The 21,845-nt window shown below is 42.9% G+C and overlaps 1 protein-coding gene across 1 annotated transcript in view; it reads left to right on the top strand.

Moving 5' to 3' along the window:
• LOC143768108 (keratin, type I cytoskeletal 19-like) overlaps nucleotides 1-18,917 on the top strand; it is a 45,963-nt gene extending 27,046 nt beyond the window's left edge. Inside the window, exons 4-8 of the mRNA XM_077256795.1 lie at nucleotides 358-440; nucleotides 12,581-12,737; nucleotides 15,493-15,654; nucleotides 18,441-18,566; nucleotides 18,693-18,917. Of these exons, the coding sequence (XP_077112910.1) occupies nucleotides 358-440; nucleotides 12,581-12,737; nucleotides 15,493-15,654; nucleotides 18,441-18,566; nucleotides 18,693-18,917 (753 nt within the window). The remainder of the gene's footprint in view (nucleotides 1-357; nucleotides 441-12,580; nucleotides 12,738-15,492; nucleotides 15,655-18,440; nucleotides 18,567-18,692) is intronic.
• The last annotated feature ends 2,928 nt before the right edge of the window (nucleotides 18,918-21,845 follow it).

Below are 21,845 nucleotides of genomic sequence, written 5' to 3'. Positions count from 1 at the left end.
GCACTTGCATAAAACATCGGATACCACTCAGCCAGGGACATAATTCACATCAGTCCACAAAATGTGAGATGCATGTCAATATGGTTTCTGCACTTGTTGAGAGTTCTGTGTCAACAACGTGCCAAAAAATAGAAGAGCTATTTTCATGCAGCTGTGAGGAATATACACTACATTCATTCTCCTGATCTATGAAGGGTGATTGGTGAATGACATCACTTGGAAAGCTATGTAGACTAAGATGGGAGTAATAGTCTATAAGAAAATCTGTTTGTGATGTCGTCTTCAAAACTTCTTTGGCTCCTTTGGAATGAAAGATTGCTTCTAAACAGGCAACCTTTTCCAATTATTTTCATATAGATCTCAACATCAACTGTAGAAAATTCTAAAATTGCTCTTCAAGTAGATAATGCGAAATGGGCTACTGATGACTTCAGTAACAAGTGAGTATATGAAAACAGAGGATGTGTTATGATTGAGCCCTAACACTCACAGGGATGAACAAACAAGGGGAGATTTTAAACCTGTACACCACAAGTTAATATACAGACTAGACAAATCCTTAATCAGACCCTGATTTGTCTCTGCCTAATTGTGGAGGTTGGCACCCTAAAATTACGCCATGGTGCCCCCACTCAATGTCAGGTGACCCTGAGTGTCCTTAACTGCACCCTCAGTTATACACAGAGTGTAAACCAAAGCAACAACTACAGAACATGGTGCACATAGACAGCAGGCGAGACACATGGCTAAAGATGTGCTCACACAGTCATACATGAAAGATGGAAAAAAAAGAAAGGAACCCCCCAAAAAAATCTTCGATATGCGAAACTACAGAACAAAATCAGCAGTGGTACTGTAATATTTTACTGACCTATATACCCTGTCAGGGACAATAGTCAAGGACATAGCGGGGAGAGAGCCTATGGTAATAAAAATAAAATATAACTTTTAATAACATCACTTAAAAACCTTTGGAATAAAAGTGAAAAACCCCAGAATCTGAATGTAGCAAAATGAGAAAAGTGCTGAGAAAGGGAACATGCAAACAAACTGCAGGAGAAGCAATAGAGAAAACCTCAGTAAGATAATCATGAATTCGGGAGCTGGGACTCCATCTAAGGTCGGGGTCACACTTGCGAGTACAATGCGAGAAACTCACGTGAGTCTCTCGCATCAATTCTCAGCACTGCTGCCGGCACTCGGGATGTATGTATTTCTATGCAGCCGCACGCTCCAGTCCCAAGTGCCGGTGGCAGTGTCAGGTATTGATACGAAAGACTCACTCGAGTTTCTCGCATTGCACTCGCAATTGTGACCCCGGCCTAACTTGGAATATAACCAGCAAAGACTGCATATGCCAGGAGAGTATAAATAGCCCTGCCAAGATGTGGTAGACAAACCAAAATGAGGAAGTGAAGACACCTGCATAGAAACAACACAGCAAAGCAAAGACAAGAGCATTATCAGCAGTTGGACAGAGACAACACAGACTGTGGTCCAACAGAGAGAGAAACAAAACCACAGCCAGAGGTCACCGGAGGTCCAACAGAGAGACAAACAAACCCACAGCCAGAGGTCACAGGATCAAGCCCCATCCGTGACAGGAAACTAACAAATGAATAGAAATTACCAGTGTATGACAGCAAATGTTAATCACTAGGAGGTTCTGATCAGTTTAATAGAACCAACTAGGGCCTTTATGATCTGTATTATGTATCCAACAGCATATGGTAGACATGAGAGAATCAGTTTGATGAAAATCAAATTCATGTTGAATTTTTAGGAATGTTCTGACCTGGTAAATTCAAACAATTTGCAATCTGGTCTGCATTAAAAGCCTAAAATGTGCAGAAGACTGCATCAGCCTGACCAGGATCACGTGACCTTGGGGAGGCTTCCCTATAATTCCTTACAGCTATATTGTCACATGGTATAGCTCAGCCTACCAGGACAAAATATCATAGCTTTATAAAAGCTAAAACAGGGAAGACAGCAACAATTTTGTGGTGAACCTGGATACTGAGAGAACATCAAAGCTCAACCAAGAGATAGGGAGAGTAAGCCATGAAACACTGAAAAAACTGTTCAGATAGTCTGTGACAATACAGCAATTATTAAGATTAGAGTGTGAGGAAGAGAGAATGGTATCATACACATTTTTCAGGGCAATTGGAGGCTTTGCAGTACATTTGATTTGCAACAAATTACATTTTTTAAAACATTTGGCAAATCTTGCTAATTTGAATGCCAAAAACTGTATGTATACTGTATGTATATACGACTCTGGCAAAAATTAAGAGACCACCACAACAAAACCCTGTCATGGGCAACCCAATCTCCAGCCCTGAACCCCATTGAAAACCTCTGGAATGTAATCAAGAGGATGATGAATAATCACAAGCCATCAAACAAAAAAGAACTGCTTACATTTTTGCACCAGAAGCAGTGTGAAAGACAGGAGGAAAGCATGCCAAGAGGCATGAAAATCATGCTTATTCCACAAAATATTGATTTCTAAACTCTTCCTGAGTTAAAACATTAGTATTGTTGTTTCCAAATGACTATGAACTTGTTTTCTTAGCAAAATGCAAAAATATACCTATAAAGAGAAAAATCAGACAAACTGAACATTTTGCAGTGGTCTCTAATTTTTGCCAGAGCTGTATAATTTATATCTCTAATATATGACCATCTAATAGTTATCTGAAACAAACCTAGTGCTACAGTTTGCTAAGCATAAGGAAAAGTTTGAGGAGGTGTTCAGAAAAAACAATTGAAACTAGTCCCAAGGAGATTTTGAAGTTTACATCACTAAATTAGACTGATCATTGGGCAAACATTTATTCTCCCAGTATCAGAGAGGGGGAGAAACCAGTGCCCAAAGATGGTTGGTAGATTTCCTGGTAAAAATACATGAAATACAATGTTAGAAGTGAACATCTATCATCTTTAGGGCAGAATTCACATGATCCAGAATCCTTCATCTTCATCACAGTTGCTGTATCGATTTATTTATCCAATGCTGTTGCTATCAGTTTTGCTAATAGCAGCAGTTTGGGCCAGAGCCGGACTGGCCATCTGGCAATTCTGGCAAATGCCAGAAGGGCCTGTCAGGTCATGGGCTTCCTTGACTGCTACGTTGTTAACAGAATCGGTGTTCTCAAGATACCTATACTGTTAAGAGTTGTGATGGAGCACAAAGTCGCTGACTCCGTCACTTACCCAAGCAGGCCACGGGTATCATTAGAAATATTGGTCTTGTAGAAAATCTTCCTTTCCTCCATCCAGGGTAATATTAGTAATATATCCCATCTGGTTTATCGGGGCAGGGACAACATGGACCTGTGTGATTTCAAATGCCAGGGCTGAATTTCAGCCAGAGTCTGTACCTGGTTTGGGCAGTAATGCTCTATGCCTGGTTGTTTGTCAAGTGAACCTTGTCTAGGGTTGAGCGACTTTTATTTTTATAGGATCGGGTCGGGTTTCACGAAACCCGACTTTCTCAAAAGTCGGGTCGAGTGAAATCAGCAGTTCCTATAAAAAAGTCGGGGTCGGGGTCGGCCGAAACACGAAACCCAATGCAGTGCAATGGGATACTATGGTTCCCAGGGTCTGAAGGAGAGGAAACTCTCCTTCAGGCCTTGGGATCCATATTTAAGTGTAAAATAAAGAATTAAAATAAAAAATATTGATATACTCACCCTCGGACGCAGCCTGGACATCGCCGCTGGTAACCGGCATCTTCCGTTCCTAAGAATGGCGCTTGAAAGACCTTTCGATGACGTCACGGCTTGTGATTGGTCGCGGCGGCCCACGTGACCGCTCAGCGACCAATCACAAAGCCGTGACGTAATTTTCAGGTACTAAATTCCTCATTCTAGGAATTTAGGACATGAGAATTACGTCACGGCTTTTGATTGGTCGCTGAGCGGTCACGTGGGCCGCCGCGACCAATCTCAAGCCGTGACGTCATCGAAAGGTCCTTCACGCGCTCATTCTTAAGAAGGAAGGCTGCCGGAAAGAAGCCGAGGGTGAGTATATTCCTATTAGGTATATACTCACCCTCGGAGGCGCCCTGCTTCTTTCCGGCAGCCTTCCTTCTTAAGAATGAGCGCGTGAATGACCTTTCGATGATGTCACGGCTTGTGATTGGTCGCGGCGGCCCACGTGACCGCTCAGCGACCAATCAAAAGCCGTGATGTAATTCTCATGTCCTAAATTCCTAGAATGAGGAATTTAGGACCTGAAAATTACGTCACGGCTTTGTGATTGGTCGCTGAGCGGTCACGTGGGCGGCCGCGACCAATCACAAGCCGTGACGTCATCGAAAGGTCTTTCAAGCGCCATTCTTAGGAACGGAAGATGCTGGTTACCAGCGGCGATGTCCAGGCTGCGTCGGAGAGGTGAGTATATCAATATTTTTTATTTTAATTCTTTATTTTACACTTAAATGTGGATTCCGATACCGATTTCCGATATCGCAAACATATCGGAACTCGGTATCGGAATTCCGATACCAGATTCAGAAGATCGCCGACCTCATGGCCGACCCCACACAGGGGTCGGGTCGGGTTTCATGAAACCCGACTTTGCCAAAAGTCGGCGACTTCTGAAAATGGCCGACCCGTTTCGCTCAACCCTACTTGTGACCATATTGTTGGCAGTGATCGCTGGAGGAATTACTGGTCTCAGCAGGACTGAGGGCATTATCCTTGGATGAATACACAGATATTGGATAAGGGACAAAGGTGAAGGATTCAGGTTGATGTGAATTCTGCTCTAAAGATTGCGGAGGCAGTAAAGTTGTATTTTATATTTTTAATTACTGTGAACTGTGTTAGACCACTTTATTGAACTTTTTTTGCTTCGATCTCACTAGTTTCTATGTAGTGGAAAGAGTGCCTGGTTAAATAAATATAGTGATTTTATTAGATTTTCTGGAAAGCTTTTCAGACTTCTACAATAATATTCAGAAAATAGCATTGCTCCTCAAATACTATATTCTGGCATAATATTGGTAATTCCTGTAGATTGTGATTATAACTTTCTGCCTCCTTCAGTTGTGCTCAGTGCAAAAATAGACATGCTGTGTAGCAAGGCTGCCACTAGGAATTTTGGGGCCCCATACTGGCAAAATTTTCAGGGGCCCCCTTGAGACTCTGCCCAGGCTCCACCCCAGCCCCGCCTCCACCCCTTGAACCGTCCACAATCCCACCACCCTCTCTTGGAAAAACTCCACTTCGGCACCAAATCCTCACCAATCACACATTTACAGTTCCCATCAACACATACATAGCCAGCAGCTTTTGTTTTGGTCAAAAGTAGTGTTGAGCGATACCTTCCGATACTCAAAGGTATCGGTATCGGATGGTATCGGACGATATCTAAAAAATATCGGACGATATCTAAAAAATATCGGACATCGCCGATACCCGATACCAATGCAAGTCAATGGGACACAAGTATCGGAAGGTATCCTGGATGGTTCCCAGGGTCTGAAGGAGAGGAAACTCTCCTTCAGGCCCTGGGATCCATATTCATGTAAAAAATAAAGAATTAAAATAAAAAATATGGATATACTCACCCGTCCGGTGGCCCCCGGACCTTACCGATGTAACCGGCAGCCTCCGTTCCTAAGAATGAGGAGTGAAGGACCTTCGATGACATCGCGGCTTGTGATTGGTCGCGTGACCGCTCATGCGACCAATCACAAGCCGCGACATCATTGCAGGTCCTAAACTCACTGCATTCTTAGGTACGGAGGCTGCCGGTTACATCGGTAAGGTCCAGGGGCCGCCGGAGGGGTGAGTATATCCATATTTTTTATTTTAATTCTTTATTTTTTACATGAATATGGATCCCAGGGCCTGAAGGAGAGTCTCCTCTCCTCCAGACCCGGGAAACCATACACTGGGAACTTCCGATTCCGATTTCCGATATCACAAAAATATCAGAACTCGGTATCGGAATTCCGATACAGCAAATATCGGCCGATACCCGATACTTGCGGTATCGGAATGCTCAACACTAGCCAAAAGATTTTTTTTTAATTCATCACCATGACAAGGTAGGCTCCACTGTAACTTATTAAACATTTGTTAAAATATCCAATACAATTTAGGCATATTTTTATTTATTTTTAGATTTTTAAATTGACCAATAATATCATAAACAAGGAACAAATACCACGGCACCATGACCAGACCACATATTGCCACTACAGTGACCGAATAATACCACATACAAGAAACAAATACCACCACACCATAACCAGACCACATATTACTATCACAGTGATCAAATAATACCACATACAAGGAACAAAAACCGCCACTACATGACCAGACTACATATTACCACCACATAGTGACTGTACAATACTACATACAAGGAATAAATACCACCATGCCATGTCCAGACCACATATTACCACCATAATGACCGAATAATAAGCACATACAAGGAACAAATATCGCCACACCATGACCAGATCACATATTACCACCACATAGTGACCAAGTACTACAATACTGATTATTAATAAAAAAAGCACAATACTAATTTCACCCTAAGTGCCATTATACACAGGAAATCCGTAGTTCGTATACAGTGTCCGTGTACAGGTAATACAGTGATCACCGGTGACATTATACACAGGAGCTCTGTTTATAGTGTACAGTGTATAATGTCAGTGTACAGGTAACACACTGACTCACCAGTGACGTCTCTAGTTGAAGTTTTTTGCCTTTGCATTTCAACTTCATCCAGCGCACACCACCATCACTTCTTCCAGCCAGGACTCGTCTCTGCAAAAGAAAACAGTTATCTAGAGCACATTCCCCAATTTTTCCCCAACTGCTACACTACGCCAGATGAAGAGAAAATGCAACCGTGTCACCCTGCACAGTAACAAGACCTCTTCTCCTCCACGCTAAAAACAGAATCCTTTAACAAGCCCTACAGTAATAACCCACATTCTGGACCTCACAAATGTACCCCATAGTCATATATAGCATAATGCACGCCCATAGTAGTATAATGTACCCCATAGTCATATATAGTACAATACACCCTCATAGCAGTATAATGTGTTAGGACTGGCGGAACGCACCAAATAATAGTAATAGAGAATATAAGGTGCATTCGCAGTCCGGGGTCCACCGTGCAGAGATGACACCTGCTGCTGAGTAATGGCAGATGGACACTTGCTCACACGTGGGATGGACCTCACCCAGTGTGAATAGAAGCGAACTCTGTTGCTTCACAGAGTCGCCACAAATACGCTGCACCCTGCTAGCAGTCACAGGGTGCAGCTGAAAGACACTAGTGGGATCCCTATGAATGACCCCCACTAAACTGGTGATTGGACCCGCTCTGACCCTCGGTGGCTTTTGAGCCTGCGCCTGAGGATGCCCTGAGTCAGATGCTTAGTCCAAGCAGGAATTCCCACCCTATGCTGACAGGCTGTCAGGAAAGCGCAATGATTGTGCACGGTGCCGTATAAGTGGGCACTGCAAAGGCACTGTAACATGTGCTTGGTGTGCAGGTAGCACTATCGAAATGAGCAGAAAATTGGGTGCACCGCCATATAGTAATAAGGCAGATAATGGGTGCAAGGTCAGTAATAACAAATTTGCAAGAGACCAACAAGATAAAGCCTACTGCCAAAATTTGCACACCAATAATGATACTACATGGAGTTATAAAAAATGCAAAGCTGATTTTATTGAACAATTCAAAACATCACAAACGATTAAAACATAATTAAAAAATACTCACCATCCAAAATACACAGGAGCAGAGATCAAATAACAATAGTTAGTATGACCCCCCCACACAAATTACCCAAACCCCAAACTAATGGCTCATGGGGAAATAGAAATACACCAAGAAAAGGGCAGCATGTAGTGCAAATAGTAAGCACACGCCAACCAGGCTGTGTGGAGCATATATGAAATCGCTGCAGCGATTGTTATTTGATCTCTGCTTCTGTGTATTTTGGATGGTGTGTATTTTTTAATTATGTTTTAATCGTTTGTGATGTTTTGAATTGTTCAATAAAATCAGCTTTGCATTTTTTATAACTCCATGTAGTATCATTATTGGTGTGCAAATTTTGGCAGTAGGCTTTTTCTTGTTGGTCTCTTGCAGGTAGCACTATCGGGCGCTAGATAGCATCCACCATTTACGAGCAGTCAACAACACTAGGAAGGGGAATGATTAAGGAGCGACAGTCACACACATTAACACACACACGTTATCAAGTATACACTAGCGCATGGCCGAGCGACCATGCGAACCTTTTATAGCAGTAGTGCTACGGGACCTTCCTGATGGTCCAATAGAAGCTGCAACAGGACCTGAGCATGTGACCCTCGACCTCCAATGGGAGGTCGTCCCGTGGGCATGCTCAGTATGGGAAAAGCAGGACTTAGACCCAGAAAGACCTGCTCGCTGCTGATCAGTGCTGGCTACAAAGGCAGAGCCTGGAAAGGCAGCAGTAACAAGTCGCACAGTATCAGCTTGAGCCAGATGCCGGGACCGACGTCTCCGCTGAGCAGGCTCCACTGCAGCTGGAGAAGAATGGGAGACCGTAGCGGACATGGTTTGAGATTCCCCCTGTGTGGAGGTGGGAACTCGACACCTAACATTACCCCCCTCCTAGGTCCCCGCCTCGCTACGTTCAAAGGCTGCAATGAGCAGCGGAGCCCGACTGTGCTCCACAGGCTCCCAGGTTTTGTCCTCTGGGCCATAACCCTTCCAGTCCATCAGATAGAACTTTTTGCCACATACCACCTTGCACCCCAAGATAGCGTTCACCTCATAATCGTTCATGGAAAAACCAGATGTCCCGGCAGATGACTCAGAAAACTGGGACATGTGAACGGGCTTCAAGAGGGACACATGAAAGGTGTCGGTGATACCCAGGCTTGGAGGAAGAGCCAGATGATAGACGACAGGGTTAACCTGTTCCAGAACCTTGAAAACTTAGTGGACTTAACTTGCAGCCTGATATTGCGGGTGGAGAGCCACACTAAGTCGCCAGGAACAAAGGTCAGAGCGGGGTGCCGATGTGCATCGGCAGAGACCCTCATTCTCTCCTTGGATGCCCGGATAGCATCCTGTGTACTGTCCCAGATGTCCCGTGCTTCCACTGCCCAGTCAGCCACCCTAGAGTTGGCAGAAGACACGGGCATGGGCACAGGAACCTATGGATGCTGGCAGTAATTAAGGAGGAATGGGGTCTGCCCAGTGGAGTTGGCTATGGCGTTGTTCAAGGAAAACTCTGCCCAATGTAGCAGGGATGCCCAGTCATCCTGACTGGCTGAGACAAAATGTCGTAGATATGTGACCAGGGTCTGGTTGGCCCTCTCTACCAACCCATTCGTCTCGGGATGGTACGCTGATGAGAGATTCAGCTCAATACTAAGTAGGCGACAAAGCTCTCTCCAGAACCGAGACGCAAACTGGGGACCCCGGTCACTGACAATCTTGTCAGGCATACCGTGTAAACGGAAGACATGTTTGACAAACAATGCCGCCAAGACTCGTGCAGAAGGTAACTGTGGGAGAGGCACCAAATGCACCATTTTAGAGAAAGGTCGGTAACTACCCAATTAACGTGCAACCACAGGACTTGGGTAAGCCTACCACAAAGTCCATCCCGACCATCTCCCAGGGCCTGTCAGCCACCGGTAGGGGGTAGCGTAACCCAGCAGGCCGTTGTTGAGGAGACCTATTCTTGGCACAGGAGACGCACGCCTGAATAGTCTCTAATGTCACGGGCCATATGCGGCCACCAGTACATCCTCGCCAGAAGCTCAGATGTCCTTTTGATCCCAAAATGTCCACCCGCCCTGGACGAGGGAGCCCAAGAGAGAACCTCCGGTCGCAAATTGGATGGAATGAAAGTCTTGCCTGGAGGCACAGACTCTAGCGACACCGGAGCCACAGTTCTCAGACTCGCAGAGGGAACAATTAGCCGAGGCTCCGCCTCCTTCTCCTCTGATGACACCACGGAGTGGGAGAGAGCATCGGTGCAAATGTTCTTCTCCCCAGATAGGAAATGAAGTAGAACCCGGAGAACAACAGGAACCATCTGGCTTGGCAAGAATTCAGCCGCTGGGCTGTCTACAAATATACCAAATTCTTGTGGTCAGTGTAGACTTGGAAGGGAAAGTGAGCACCTTCCAGAAGGTGTCTCCATTCTGAAAAAGCCAACTTCATTGCTAACAACTCCCTGTTGGGGCAGGAGCTCGACACCTAACATAATGCACCCACATAGCAGTATAATGCACCCCCATAGTAGTTTAATGCACCTTCATAGTAGTATAATGCACCCCCATAGCAGTATAATGCACGCTATAGTACTATAATGCACTCCCATAGTACTATAATGCTCCTTCATAGTACAATTCACCCCATAGTAAAATGCAGTCTCATAGTAGTATAATGTACCCCATAGTATAATGTACCTCCATAGTAGTATAATGCACCCCCATAGGAGTATAATGCACCCCATAGTATAATGCCGCTCCATAGCAGTATAATGCACCTCCATAGAAGTATAATGCACCTATATAGCAGTATAATTCACCCCCATAGTGGTATAATGCACCCCCATAGGTATATAATGCAGCCCCATAGTAGCATAATGCACCTACATAGCAGTATAATACACACACATGGTAGTATCATGCACCTCATAGTAGTATAATGCATCCCCATAGCAGTATAATGCACCCCCATAGGAGTATAATGCACCCCATAGTAATTTAATGCACCCTCATAGTAGTATAATGCACCCCCATAGCAGTATAATGCATGCTATAGTACTATAATGCACTCCCATAGTACTATAATGCTCCCTCATAGTACAATGCACCCTATAGTAAAATGCAGCCCCATAGTAGTATAATGTACCCCATAGTATAATGTACCCCCATAGCAGTATAATGCACCCCCATAGGAGTATAATGCACCCCATAGTATAATGCCGCTCCATAGCAGGATAATGCACCACCATAGCAGTATAATGCACCTATATAGCAGTATTATTCACCCCCATAGTGGTATAATGCACCCGCATAGGTATATAATGCAGCCCCATAGTAGTATAATGCACCTACATAGCAGTATAATACACCCACATGGTAGTATCATGCACCTCATAGTAGTATAATGCATCCCCATAGCAGTATAATGCACCCTATAGTACTATAATGCACCCCCACAGTACAATGCACCCCATAGTATAATGCAGTCCCATAGCAGTATAATCCACCCCCAAAGGAGGATAATCCACCCCCAAAGGATTATAATGCACCCCATAGAATAATGCATCCCCATAGCAGTATAATCCACCTCAAAGGAGTATAATGCAGTCCCATAGCATTATAATGCACCCCCATAGTGGTATAAAGCACCCTCACAGTGGTATAATGCACCCCCTAGGTGTATAATGCATCCCCATAGTAATAAAATGCAGCCCCATGATAGTATAATGCAGCCCCATAGTATAATGCACCCAATAGTGGTATAATGCACCCCCATAGTGGTATAATACACATCAATAGGTGTACAATACAGTACCATAGTAGTATAATGCACCCCCATAGTAGTCTGATGCACCCCCATAGCAGTATAATGCACCCTGTAGTACTATAATGCACCCGATAGTATAATGCAACCCAATAGTATAATGCAGCCCATAGCAGTATAATGCACCCCCATAAGAGTATAATGCACCCCATAGTATAGTGCAGCCCCATAGCAGTATAATGCACCCCCATAGCAGTATAATACACCTTATAGTACTATAATGCACCCCCATAGTATAATGTACCCCCACAGCAGTATAATGCACCCCCGTTATAGTATAATGCACCCCCATAGCAGTATAATACACCCACATAGAAGTATAATGCACCCCCATAGTAGTATAATGTGCCCCATACAGCGGCTTTACAAAAAAAAGGGTTTCCTTACCTTGCCAAGGTCCTGCGATGTCCTCCCCTGTCATACATCGGTGACGTGCGTGCTGACGCTGATGGGGCTTGGTGAGCAGAAGAGAGAGGGCCTGCTGTGGGCCCCCCTCTATTCATCAGGCCTCATACATCAGTAAGGGGAGTAATGCCCTGATGGCGGCCCTGCCGTTTAGATATAGTCTATGAGCTAAAAGATCAAGTTCAAGGAACTTACCAGTGAAAAGTAGCAGCTATCTTCACATTGTAGTGCAAATACACATACATGAGGACAGCACTCTGTAAATGGCCTACAGCTATTTTCCCATCTGTCTGACACTTTCTCCAACCCTTAAAAAAGTCATGGACATGACCATTTTGTTTTTTCAGTTTATTATGTTTGTATTTATATAAGTCAAAACATTTTCAGCATTTTTGTTGCTTGAAGTGTTCCAGGAATTGGAAATAACATGTCAAATTTAAACTACTGGATGGTAAGATGCTGTCAGTTCCATGGAAAATAAATAAGAATCAAACCCATTCTTACCATTCATGGGACTTGAAGTTTAGCTTCATAAGTTCTTTTCATTTAATGTGTTGTTTTTTGCTAAAACCAGGTATAATATTGAACTTAGTCTGAGGAGTAATGTAGAGGCAGATGTGAAAGGACTTCGTAGAATGCTGGAAGGACTCAACAAGGAAAAATGTGACCTTGATATGCAGGTTCAAGAACTAGGGGAAGAAATTCAGGAAATGAAGAAGAACCATGAGGAGGTAATGTAGCTGTGACATGAACTATATGCAATATATTTTATTTGTGCTTTAGAAGGTTAGACGCCACATGTACAGTATATGACATCAAAACTTTTGGTGAGTATATGATGCATCGATTTCAGTAAATGTAATACATAGCACAAGATATTCACTAAAACAGAAATAAAAAAAGTAGCAGTAAGTTCATCTGTGGTTCCATATCCGGCCTTTCCTTATGTGACCTGCAGTTGTGATCAAAATCAATAAGCCATATCAAATTGTTCTGCAAATGCCATACTTGCTATTAGATATCTGATCTGGATATTAGATAAACTACAGTAGGTATAAAGTATTCAGACCCCTTTACATTTTTCACTCTTTGTTTCATTGCAGCCATTTAGTAAATTCAAAAAAGTTCATTTTTTTTCTCATTAATGTACACTATGCACCCCATCTTGACTGGAAAAAAAAAACATCCAACCATCCAACCTGACGGAACTGGAGAGGATTCCCAAATCCAGGTGAGAAAAACTTGTTGCATCATTCCCAAGAAGACTCATGGCTGTACTAGCTCAAAAGGGTGATACTACTCAATACTGAGCAAAGGGTCTGAATACTTATGACCATGTGATATTTCAGTTTTTCTTTTTTAGTAAATATGCAAAAATTTCTACATTTCTGCTTTTTTGAGTCAAGATGGGCAGCGTGTACATTACTGAGAAAAAAATGAACTTTTTTGAATTTACCAATTGGCTGCAATGAAACAAAGAGTGAGAAATTTAAAAGGGTATGAATACGTTTTGTACCCACCGTATATGGCTGCATTCATGTGCTATAACCATGTTGGTTTTTTTCCGCTATTTCAATGCTACTGGAATGCATTTTTCACAATTTTGGTAAATCGTGACATAGTGATGCATTTTTTCCTATGACTGAAGCAAAAAAATACAATGTGCCCTCAACATGTGAACACACAGCCTATGGACAAAAGTATGTTTAAATCATGGAATTCAGGTTTTTCATTCATTCCCATTGCCCATGGTGTAAAAAATAAAGCCCCTCGCTCTGCAGTCTGCCTTTACTAAAATCTATGAAAGAATGGCTCCGTCTAAACAGTTCACTGATACCAGTGCAATCCTGTAATAGGATCGTTCCATTGAATTGAGTCAGTTTGTGACATTTTTACCTTGCATATAGTCCTCGACCATAGTCCATGAGTCTTCTATTTATAAGTGGAAAGGTTTAGCAACTGCAGCAATTCAGACACAAAGTGGAGACAACAAAAAATAGACAAGGATCGCAGTATGAAGGGGTGCATGAGGCATAAAAGTCACCAATGACCTGCTGACTCTATCAGTCCAAACCACCTATAGGATAAAACTATGCCAGGTACTTGAGTTTTTCTTACCAAATGCATGCACACGTTACATCACCAAGCACAATGCAAAGTGTTGGATTTAGTGGTGTAAAGTAAACCTCCACTGGACTCTGGAGCAGTCAAAACATATTCTGTGTAGTGATGAATCATACTGCTCTCTCTGACATCTGATGAACGAGTATCTGCTTGAATGCATTGTAGCAGATGTAAAGTTGGTGCAGCAAGGACAATGCTATGGGTTCTATTTCAAGGGTTAATGCACTTAATGTCTTATTTACATATGAATGAAAATGATAATTACTTGGGAATGCAGCAACAGATAGAACATATCAAGGTATCACTGGATTTACATTTCAAAGACCTGTATAACAATACATGCAATTTGGGTGTGGGGGGAGAATGGATGATCTTACTGACAGATTTCCTTCAGCATACCCTTTAGAAGATAGCAACCCCAATATAATGAGGAACATTGACTTCCAGTATCACCACATTCCATACATTCGGGTCATTTCATCGTCTTCCTGCTGCTGCTAAATTGAATAATGGCATCCTTTACGTAATACCATCCATTTACCTGTCAATTGTAAATGGGTCTCTGCAAAGGTCAGCAGATATGACATCCCCTGCCCTGTTGAAGTGAAGCAGGACTAACACTTTAAGTAAATGTATCACACATATCATTACATACATATCACACTATCACTATCATTAACATCAGTTACACATTGAACACATGCTGCACACATGACGCACACATACATACATGCTACACATATGACTCACATATACATACACGCTGCATACATGACTTACACATGCATAAATGCTGCGCACATGACTCACACACCAAACACACTGCATACTGTACCTGGCTTCTTCACACTGACATCCCCATTGTGATAACCACCATAATTAAGGTGTAGTTAGATTCCACCCACAAGTCACTTCAAGCCACGCCCATCCCCTCAGTAGGCCACACCCCTTAATGTATCACAAAACTGCTTATTATTTTAAGCAATTACTGCTTTCTGCTGTCTTTGGGAACACACTCAGGCTCAGCACCTACAATGCAGTTGTGTCCCTTCATTGCAGAGCTCATATGGGACCTTCCTCCTGAGCCTCTAAAACATAAAGTAGTACTATACAGTCCAGTCCTCCCCACTCTCAACTGTTCTCTGGGCCACTGGATCTCTTGTTTCCCCTCTGTGTTCTATACTCCCCTCTCCCTTCTCATACAATTGCCTCTACTCTCTCAACTTCACTCGCTAACTTTCCTTACCAAATTCCATCTTGATCTGCTCCTTTCTCTGTCACACAATGTTCTCCTGCCCAGGATCATCTATCTCTACTGGTAATAATGCATATTCACATGTTTCTTCACCTTTGTATTCGCAGGAGATCAACTCCCTTAGAAGTCAGCTTGGTGCCCGAGTAAACGTGGAATTAGATGCTGCTCCAGCTGTAGACTTAAATAAAGTTCTGTCCGAGATTCGAGAAGAATATGAAAACCTTATGGCAAAGAACTTAAGAGATGTTGAAGCCATGTTCCTTGCAAGGGTAATTGTATTTTCTTACAAGATTTCCTTACATATATCATGTACAAACTAAAGTATGCGCTTACTTGAATCACGCATCTTGCAAATTACCGATTCTATGATATAAAATCTAACATCGACCAGATAATTTTTCATAATTCATACTCAAGTATGAAGTACAATTTATTATCATCTGTTGTTTTTTAGTATATAAAAATCATTACATATCACCAAGAATCTATTTTTTTTTAATTAGAGGATGACCAGATAAAAATATGGTAGAAAAACTGTAGGGTAACTTACGTGCACAAGACCATCTGGGTAAAGGGAAAGTAAAAAGAAGGTGCTCACCCGAGCAGGTTGTGTGCAGGTTGTATGTAGGCACAACTTCTATGAACACCTGAAAATATCAGCTGCGGCCTTGTGGCTGGAGGACGATCTTCTTCAGGATGGTTGACCTATTTGGAGGAAATCATGATATCAGGCTGTGCTTCTGTAATGAAGAATCCTTAGGATCAAGATGAGTTGAATGGTTTTTATTTCCACAAATTGTGTCAACGCTGGACTAGCATCTTTTTCAAGTGAAAGAAACAATTGCAACTTGAAAATGACTCTAGTCCAGTGTTGACACGAGGTGTGGAAATAAAAAACATTCAACTCATCTGATTTCATGTTATCATCTAAATTGGTCATATTAGAAATATAAAATTCACTTGTGGCAACGCTCAATGAAAGATAAATGGATCCTGAGTTTGGCACGACTTTGGCAGGATAATATCTATTCTATTAGTATAAGTACAATGCATTTACATCTTTTATAAATGAGCCTTCATCAGTTACATAATGTATGAAATGTCTGACAAAGGTTCATTTGTAAGAGCTGTAATGCGTTGTACTTATTATACCAAAAAAATAGATATTTTCCTGCCAAAGTCTTTCAGAACTTAGGATCCATTTTTCTTTTCATGGAGCATTACCACAAGTGAATTGTTATCTTATTAAGTGTTGTTTTGTTAAAATTGGTGATCAAGTTGGGTGATTCCATCTGTCGAATAGTGGTGGATTGTTAGGGTACTGTCACACTCTGCAACTTTCCAACGATCACGACCAGCGATACGACCTGGCCGTGATCGTTGGAAAGTCATTGTGTGGTCGCTGGGGAGCTGTCACACAGACCGCTCTCCAGCGACCAATGATGCCGAAGGCCCCGGGTAACCAGGGTAAACATCGGGTTACTAAGCGCGGCCCTGCGCTTAGTAACCCGATGTTTACCCTGGTTACAAGCGAACGCATCGTTGGATCGCTGTCACACACAACGATCCAGCGATGACAGCGGGAGATCCAGCGACGAAAGAAAGTTCCAAACAATCTGCTACGACGTACGATTCTCAGCAGGGTCCCTGATCGCTGCTGCGTGTCAGACACAGCGATATCGTATGGATATCGCTGCAACGTCACAGATCGTACCGTCGTAGCGATCAAAGTGCCACTGTGTGACAGTACCCTTACTCTTTGAGAACTCAGGTATAACACCTACAATGAGTTGTGTCCACACACTGCACAACACAATAAGGTAAGAGGATTTGCCTAATTGCTTTATTAGTTAATCTTGGTTTCATAGTTACATTGGTTGACAAAAGACTTAAGGTACCGTCACACTCAGCGACGCTGCAGCGATATAGACAATGAGCTGATCGCTGCAGCGTCGCTGTTTAGGTCGCTGGGGAGCTGTCACACAGACAGCTCTCTCCAGCGACCAATGATCAGGGGAACGACTTCGGCATTGTTGAAACTGTCTTCAACGATGCCGAAGTCCCCCTGCAGCACCCGGGTAACCAGGGTAAACATCGGGTTACTAAGTGCAGGGCCGCGCTTAGTAAACCGATATTTACCCTGGTTACCAATGTAAAAGAAAAAAAAACACTACATACTCACCTTCTGATGTCTGTCACTTCCCCCGGCGTCCTCGCTGCTGCTCAGAGCTTCCTTCACTGAATGTGTCAGGGCCGGCAGAGCACAGCGGTGACGTCACCGCTGTGCTCGGCTTTACGGCCGGCACTGACACTGTTGCTTTTGCTGTCAAACACGACGATACACACCGACCTAACGACGAAATAAGGTGCTGGCCTTCTAGCTCCGACCAACGATATCACAGTGGGATCCAGATCGCTGCTGCATGTCAAACACAATGATATCGCTATCCAGGATGCTGCAACGTCATGGATCGTTGTCGTTCTCGTTGGAAAGTTGTTCAGTGTGAAGGTACCTTTAGGTCCATCAAGGTCCATCAACCTTTCTCCACCAATTAGACATGCTTTTGTCACTAAATTAGACTTATCATGTCCTATTTTTTACTGCGCTTATATTTCTCCTACAGAAATGTACTTTCTGGCACACACCCCACCTACCACAATAACATCAAAAATATAATATGAAATGTGCGATCTAGAAATGTCCCATAAAAGAACAAAAGGAGCTGTATAAGATCAAAAACATGGTTGCTTTCTTCCAAAACCTGTGCCACATCAGCCGATGGGTTTTATCTGGTAATGCAGCTCAGTCTCATTCATCTCAATGGATATGAATTGCAATATCAGATATAATCACTGGACAGTTGTAGCATTGTTTTTGGAAGAAAGTATCTTTAATTTCTAATCCTCTTCAACTTTTTAAAGCATGGTCTCTTACATGACTTCTATTCATATACTTTAGATATAATTAGAAATTAAATTCCAAAATATAATTTCTTATCCTGTCTAAATCATTGCAGTATCACTTGAGTCACCAAAAATGCTTTTCTACTTGCAGTCCGAAGAGCTAAGTAGTCAAGTCCAGTCAAGCTCTGTAAACCTTCAATCAGTAGAAATTGAAATTATTGATCTCATGCGTACCGTACAGAACCTGGAAATCGACCTGGAGAGTCAATTGAATATGGTACGTAAGATACTTGATTTTACTCAATGGTTTGATCATGCTTGGAATTAATGAAAAACAACTTTTTGATTGAAATTTGGAGTTAAATGATAATTGTTCTCAACATGTATTTTGTTTTAATTGCAGAAATCTGCTCTACAAAATAACTTAATCGAAACCGAGGCTAACTACAGCTCCGAACTTGCTCAGCTTCAGAACATGATCGACATTGTTCAGGCAGAACTCGTACAAATAAGATGTGACTTGGAACGTCAAAATGCAGAATATAGAAGTCTTATGGATCAGAAGAACCTGCTTGAAATGGAAATTGCAACTTACAAAAGATTGCTGGAAGAACAGGACAATGTGTAAGTAGAAACCTAAACAACATAAATGTTATGTAGCTAAGTATGGTATTAAGTCTTAATGGTAGGAGTACAAACAGGTTATTTTCCTAGATTTGTATAATTCTCCAGAAAATAGACTTTGGGATTAGTTTTACAGAATCAATAATATCTATTATACATATTAAACACAATAATAAGCACAAAATTGTGAAACGCTAATAGATATCTGAAATAATTGGGTCATGGTCATAATTGTTGGGTTTTTTTTCAATTTACAGGGTTAAAGAATCTCCTCAATCTACAGTCTTCCCTCCAAAAGGTAAACTAATTTCACCTAAAACTTATTAATATATCCTGCTGGTAGTAGTCATTGTCTTCAATGTATAACTGTTCCCCCTAAACTCACTGCAGCAACACCTTTGTCTATGATACAGGAAAAATATATTTTTGTATTGTGTTAGCCATAAGATTCCCCAGTGGTTGATAACTTTTAATGGCTAACAGAAAAGATGATAACAAATTGCAAGCTTTCGGGACTACCCAGGTCTCTTCATCAGGCTCAGTATAACACAATATCTGAAGAGTCACATCTTTATACACAACAGGTCACAGGAAAATGCAGTAAATAAGACAAATTACGTGAAGTAGAACTAACAATGTGGGAAGGGGAGAACCAGTTGTGGGAGTAAATATTGGAGGAGTTCATATATGAGGAGTGCGAAAGTTTTATTATCCTCTGATTGAGGTCTGGTCCATGGTTGTGATGCATCCATGAGGTCTGAGGAGCACATTTCCTAATTGATGTAAAAAAAACATAAATCCATGCCTCAGATTCATTCCTGCACTGAATGTCAAAGGCTGTCATAAGTTTGTATTCCCACAATCTTCTGTCTCTTTGGGATCTGAAGTTACCTTTTAATACCAAAATATTTAAATTTTCTAGCCCTCAGTGGTTGATACCAGAGGTGTATCTAGGGTTTCTGGCACCCGGGGCAAGAATTCAGTTTGGCGCCCCCCCCAGAACGTATGTGATTTTCACTCTTAGTCATGTACCCACGAGCTCCTCTCCCTTAAGCTCTCAATGTTCAGTGAAAAACTGAGAGAAGCAGAAGAGAAGCTCGTTGTCACAGGACCACAAGTATGAAAGTCGCATATGAGTGAAGTGTGCATGTGATGACGACTGGAACCTGCAGAGCTGAATCCTGACATCGCAGCTTCTGAATTCTCGCAACTCATGCACTGCACACTTTTAGAGTTCTCCCTGGCCGGTGGACGGTCATGTCAGCACAAGCATGTGATTTGTATACTTCTGACCACATTCCGACTAGACATGCCCAGCCCCGCTCAGTTCATTTTCATTGAGTGAGGCCACACATATCTAGTCAGCACGTGACCACATGTATGTAAATCGCCGGCACGAGAGAATCCTGACAGCGTGCAGGGCGCACTGTGAGAACTCAGAAGTCTGCAGTCACAAAGAATGACTGCAGACTCATCACAAACCTGGACATCCCCTTTAATGCTCCTAACATAAATAAAAACATGAGAATTAGTCAGTATCACAAATAACATTTACATCCAGGTACCTTATATATGACGTCATCTCTGGAGTCTTTCTCCTTTTCTTCATCTTGTCCAGACCCCATGATGAGTTTTCTCATCCACAGCCGTCTCTGCAGACTTCCATCTTCTCCGCTCTTTTGCAGAAAATCTCCACATGATGCCCTTAAAGATACAAGTGTCATTAAAATGCTCCTGAATAAAAAATTGCCCCTCACTATATTGTCTGCATAAAATATGACCCCCACACTGTCCCTCTTATGGTACATGCTCTTTACACGGACCTCCCCTTTCCATACCGGCCCCCATTTTCACACTGTCCTCTCACACTGTGTCCCCCCTATAGGGCCCAGTATTTATACTGTACTCTCTCATCGCACTCCCCCTCCTTGGTATACTGTCCCCTCCTGGATGTGCCCTTACACTGTCCCTCCATGCTACGCATGCACACATCCCAACACCCTCACTCCCCGTACTCTGTCCACATACATTTTTCACATGGCTACTCATACTGTGTCTGCATACATTCCCCCGTTTGCTCCCCAAACTGCCTGCACCCATCCCCCTTACTGTTTCCTCATACATGCCCCCATCTACCTGTTTGCTCTTCATTTTGTGTCCTCAGATCTCCCCCACACATTAAATCCCCCCATCCCCACTCCAAATATCACCCCACACATTAAATCCCCACATCCCCATGACAAATCTCCCCCCACACACATTCAATCCCCCATCTTCACTCCAATTCTCCCCACACACAATAAATACCCCCATCTCCACTCACATTAAATCCCTTCCCCACAATAAATACCCCATCTCCACTAATATTAAATCTCCCCCCCACAATAAATCCCCACTGACATTAAATCCCCCCTCCCTACTCACATTAAATCTCCCCCCACAATAAATACCCACTCACATTAAATCTCCCCCCACAATAAATCCCCCCATCTACACTCACATTAAATCTCCCCCCCATAATAAATCCCCACTCACATTAAATCCCCCCCCACAATAAATCCCCCCCACAATAAATCCCCCCATCTTCACTCACGTTAAATCTCCCCCCCACAATAAATCCCCCCATCTCCACTCATATTAAATCTCCCCCCCACAATAAATCCCCCCATCTCCACTCACATTAAATCTCCCCCCCACAATAAATCCCCACTCACATAAAAATCCCCCCACCCCCACTCACATTAAATCCCCCCCACAATATATCCCCCCCACCCCCACTCACATTAAATCCCCCACAATATATCCCCCCCATTCCCACTCACATTAAATCCCCCCTACCCCTGCACCTTCGGTGTCTTCAGCTCCACTGGAGCACTTACCACCGATCTGCATCTCCTGCTCTACCTCTGCTCTGCCGCGCAGGTGAGTGACG

The sequence above is a fragment of the Ranitomeya variabilis genome, chromosome 4 (genome assembly GCF_051348905.1).
Source record: "Ranitomeya variabilis isolate aRanVar5 chromosome 4, aRanVar5.hap1, whole genome shotgun sequence".
In the NCBI taxonomy this organism is placed as follows: domain Eukaryota; kingdom Metazoa; phylum Chordata; class Amphibia; order Anura; family Dendrobatidae; genus Ranitomeya; species Ranitomeya variabilis.
The sequence above is the reverse complement of the archived record's forward strand: the minus strand, read 5'-3'. Positions and strand labels throughout refer to the sequence as shown.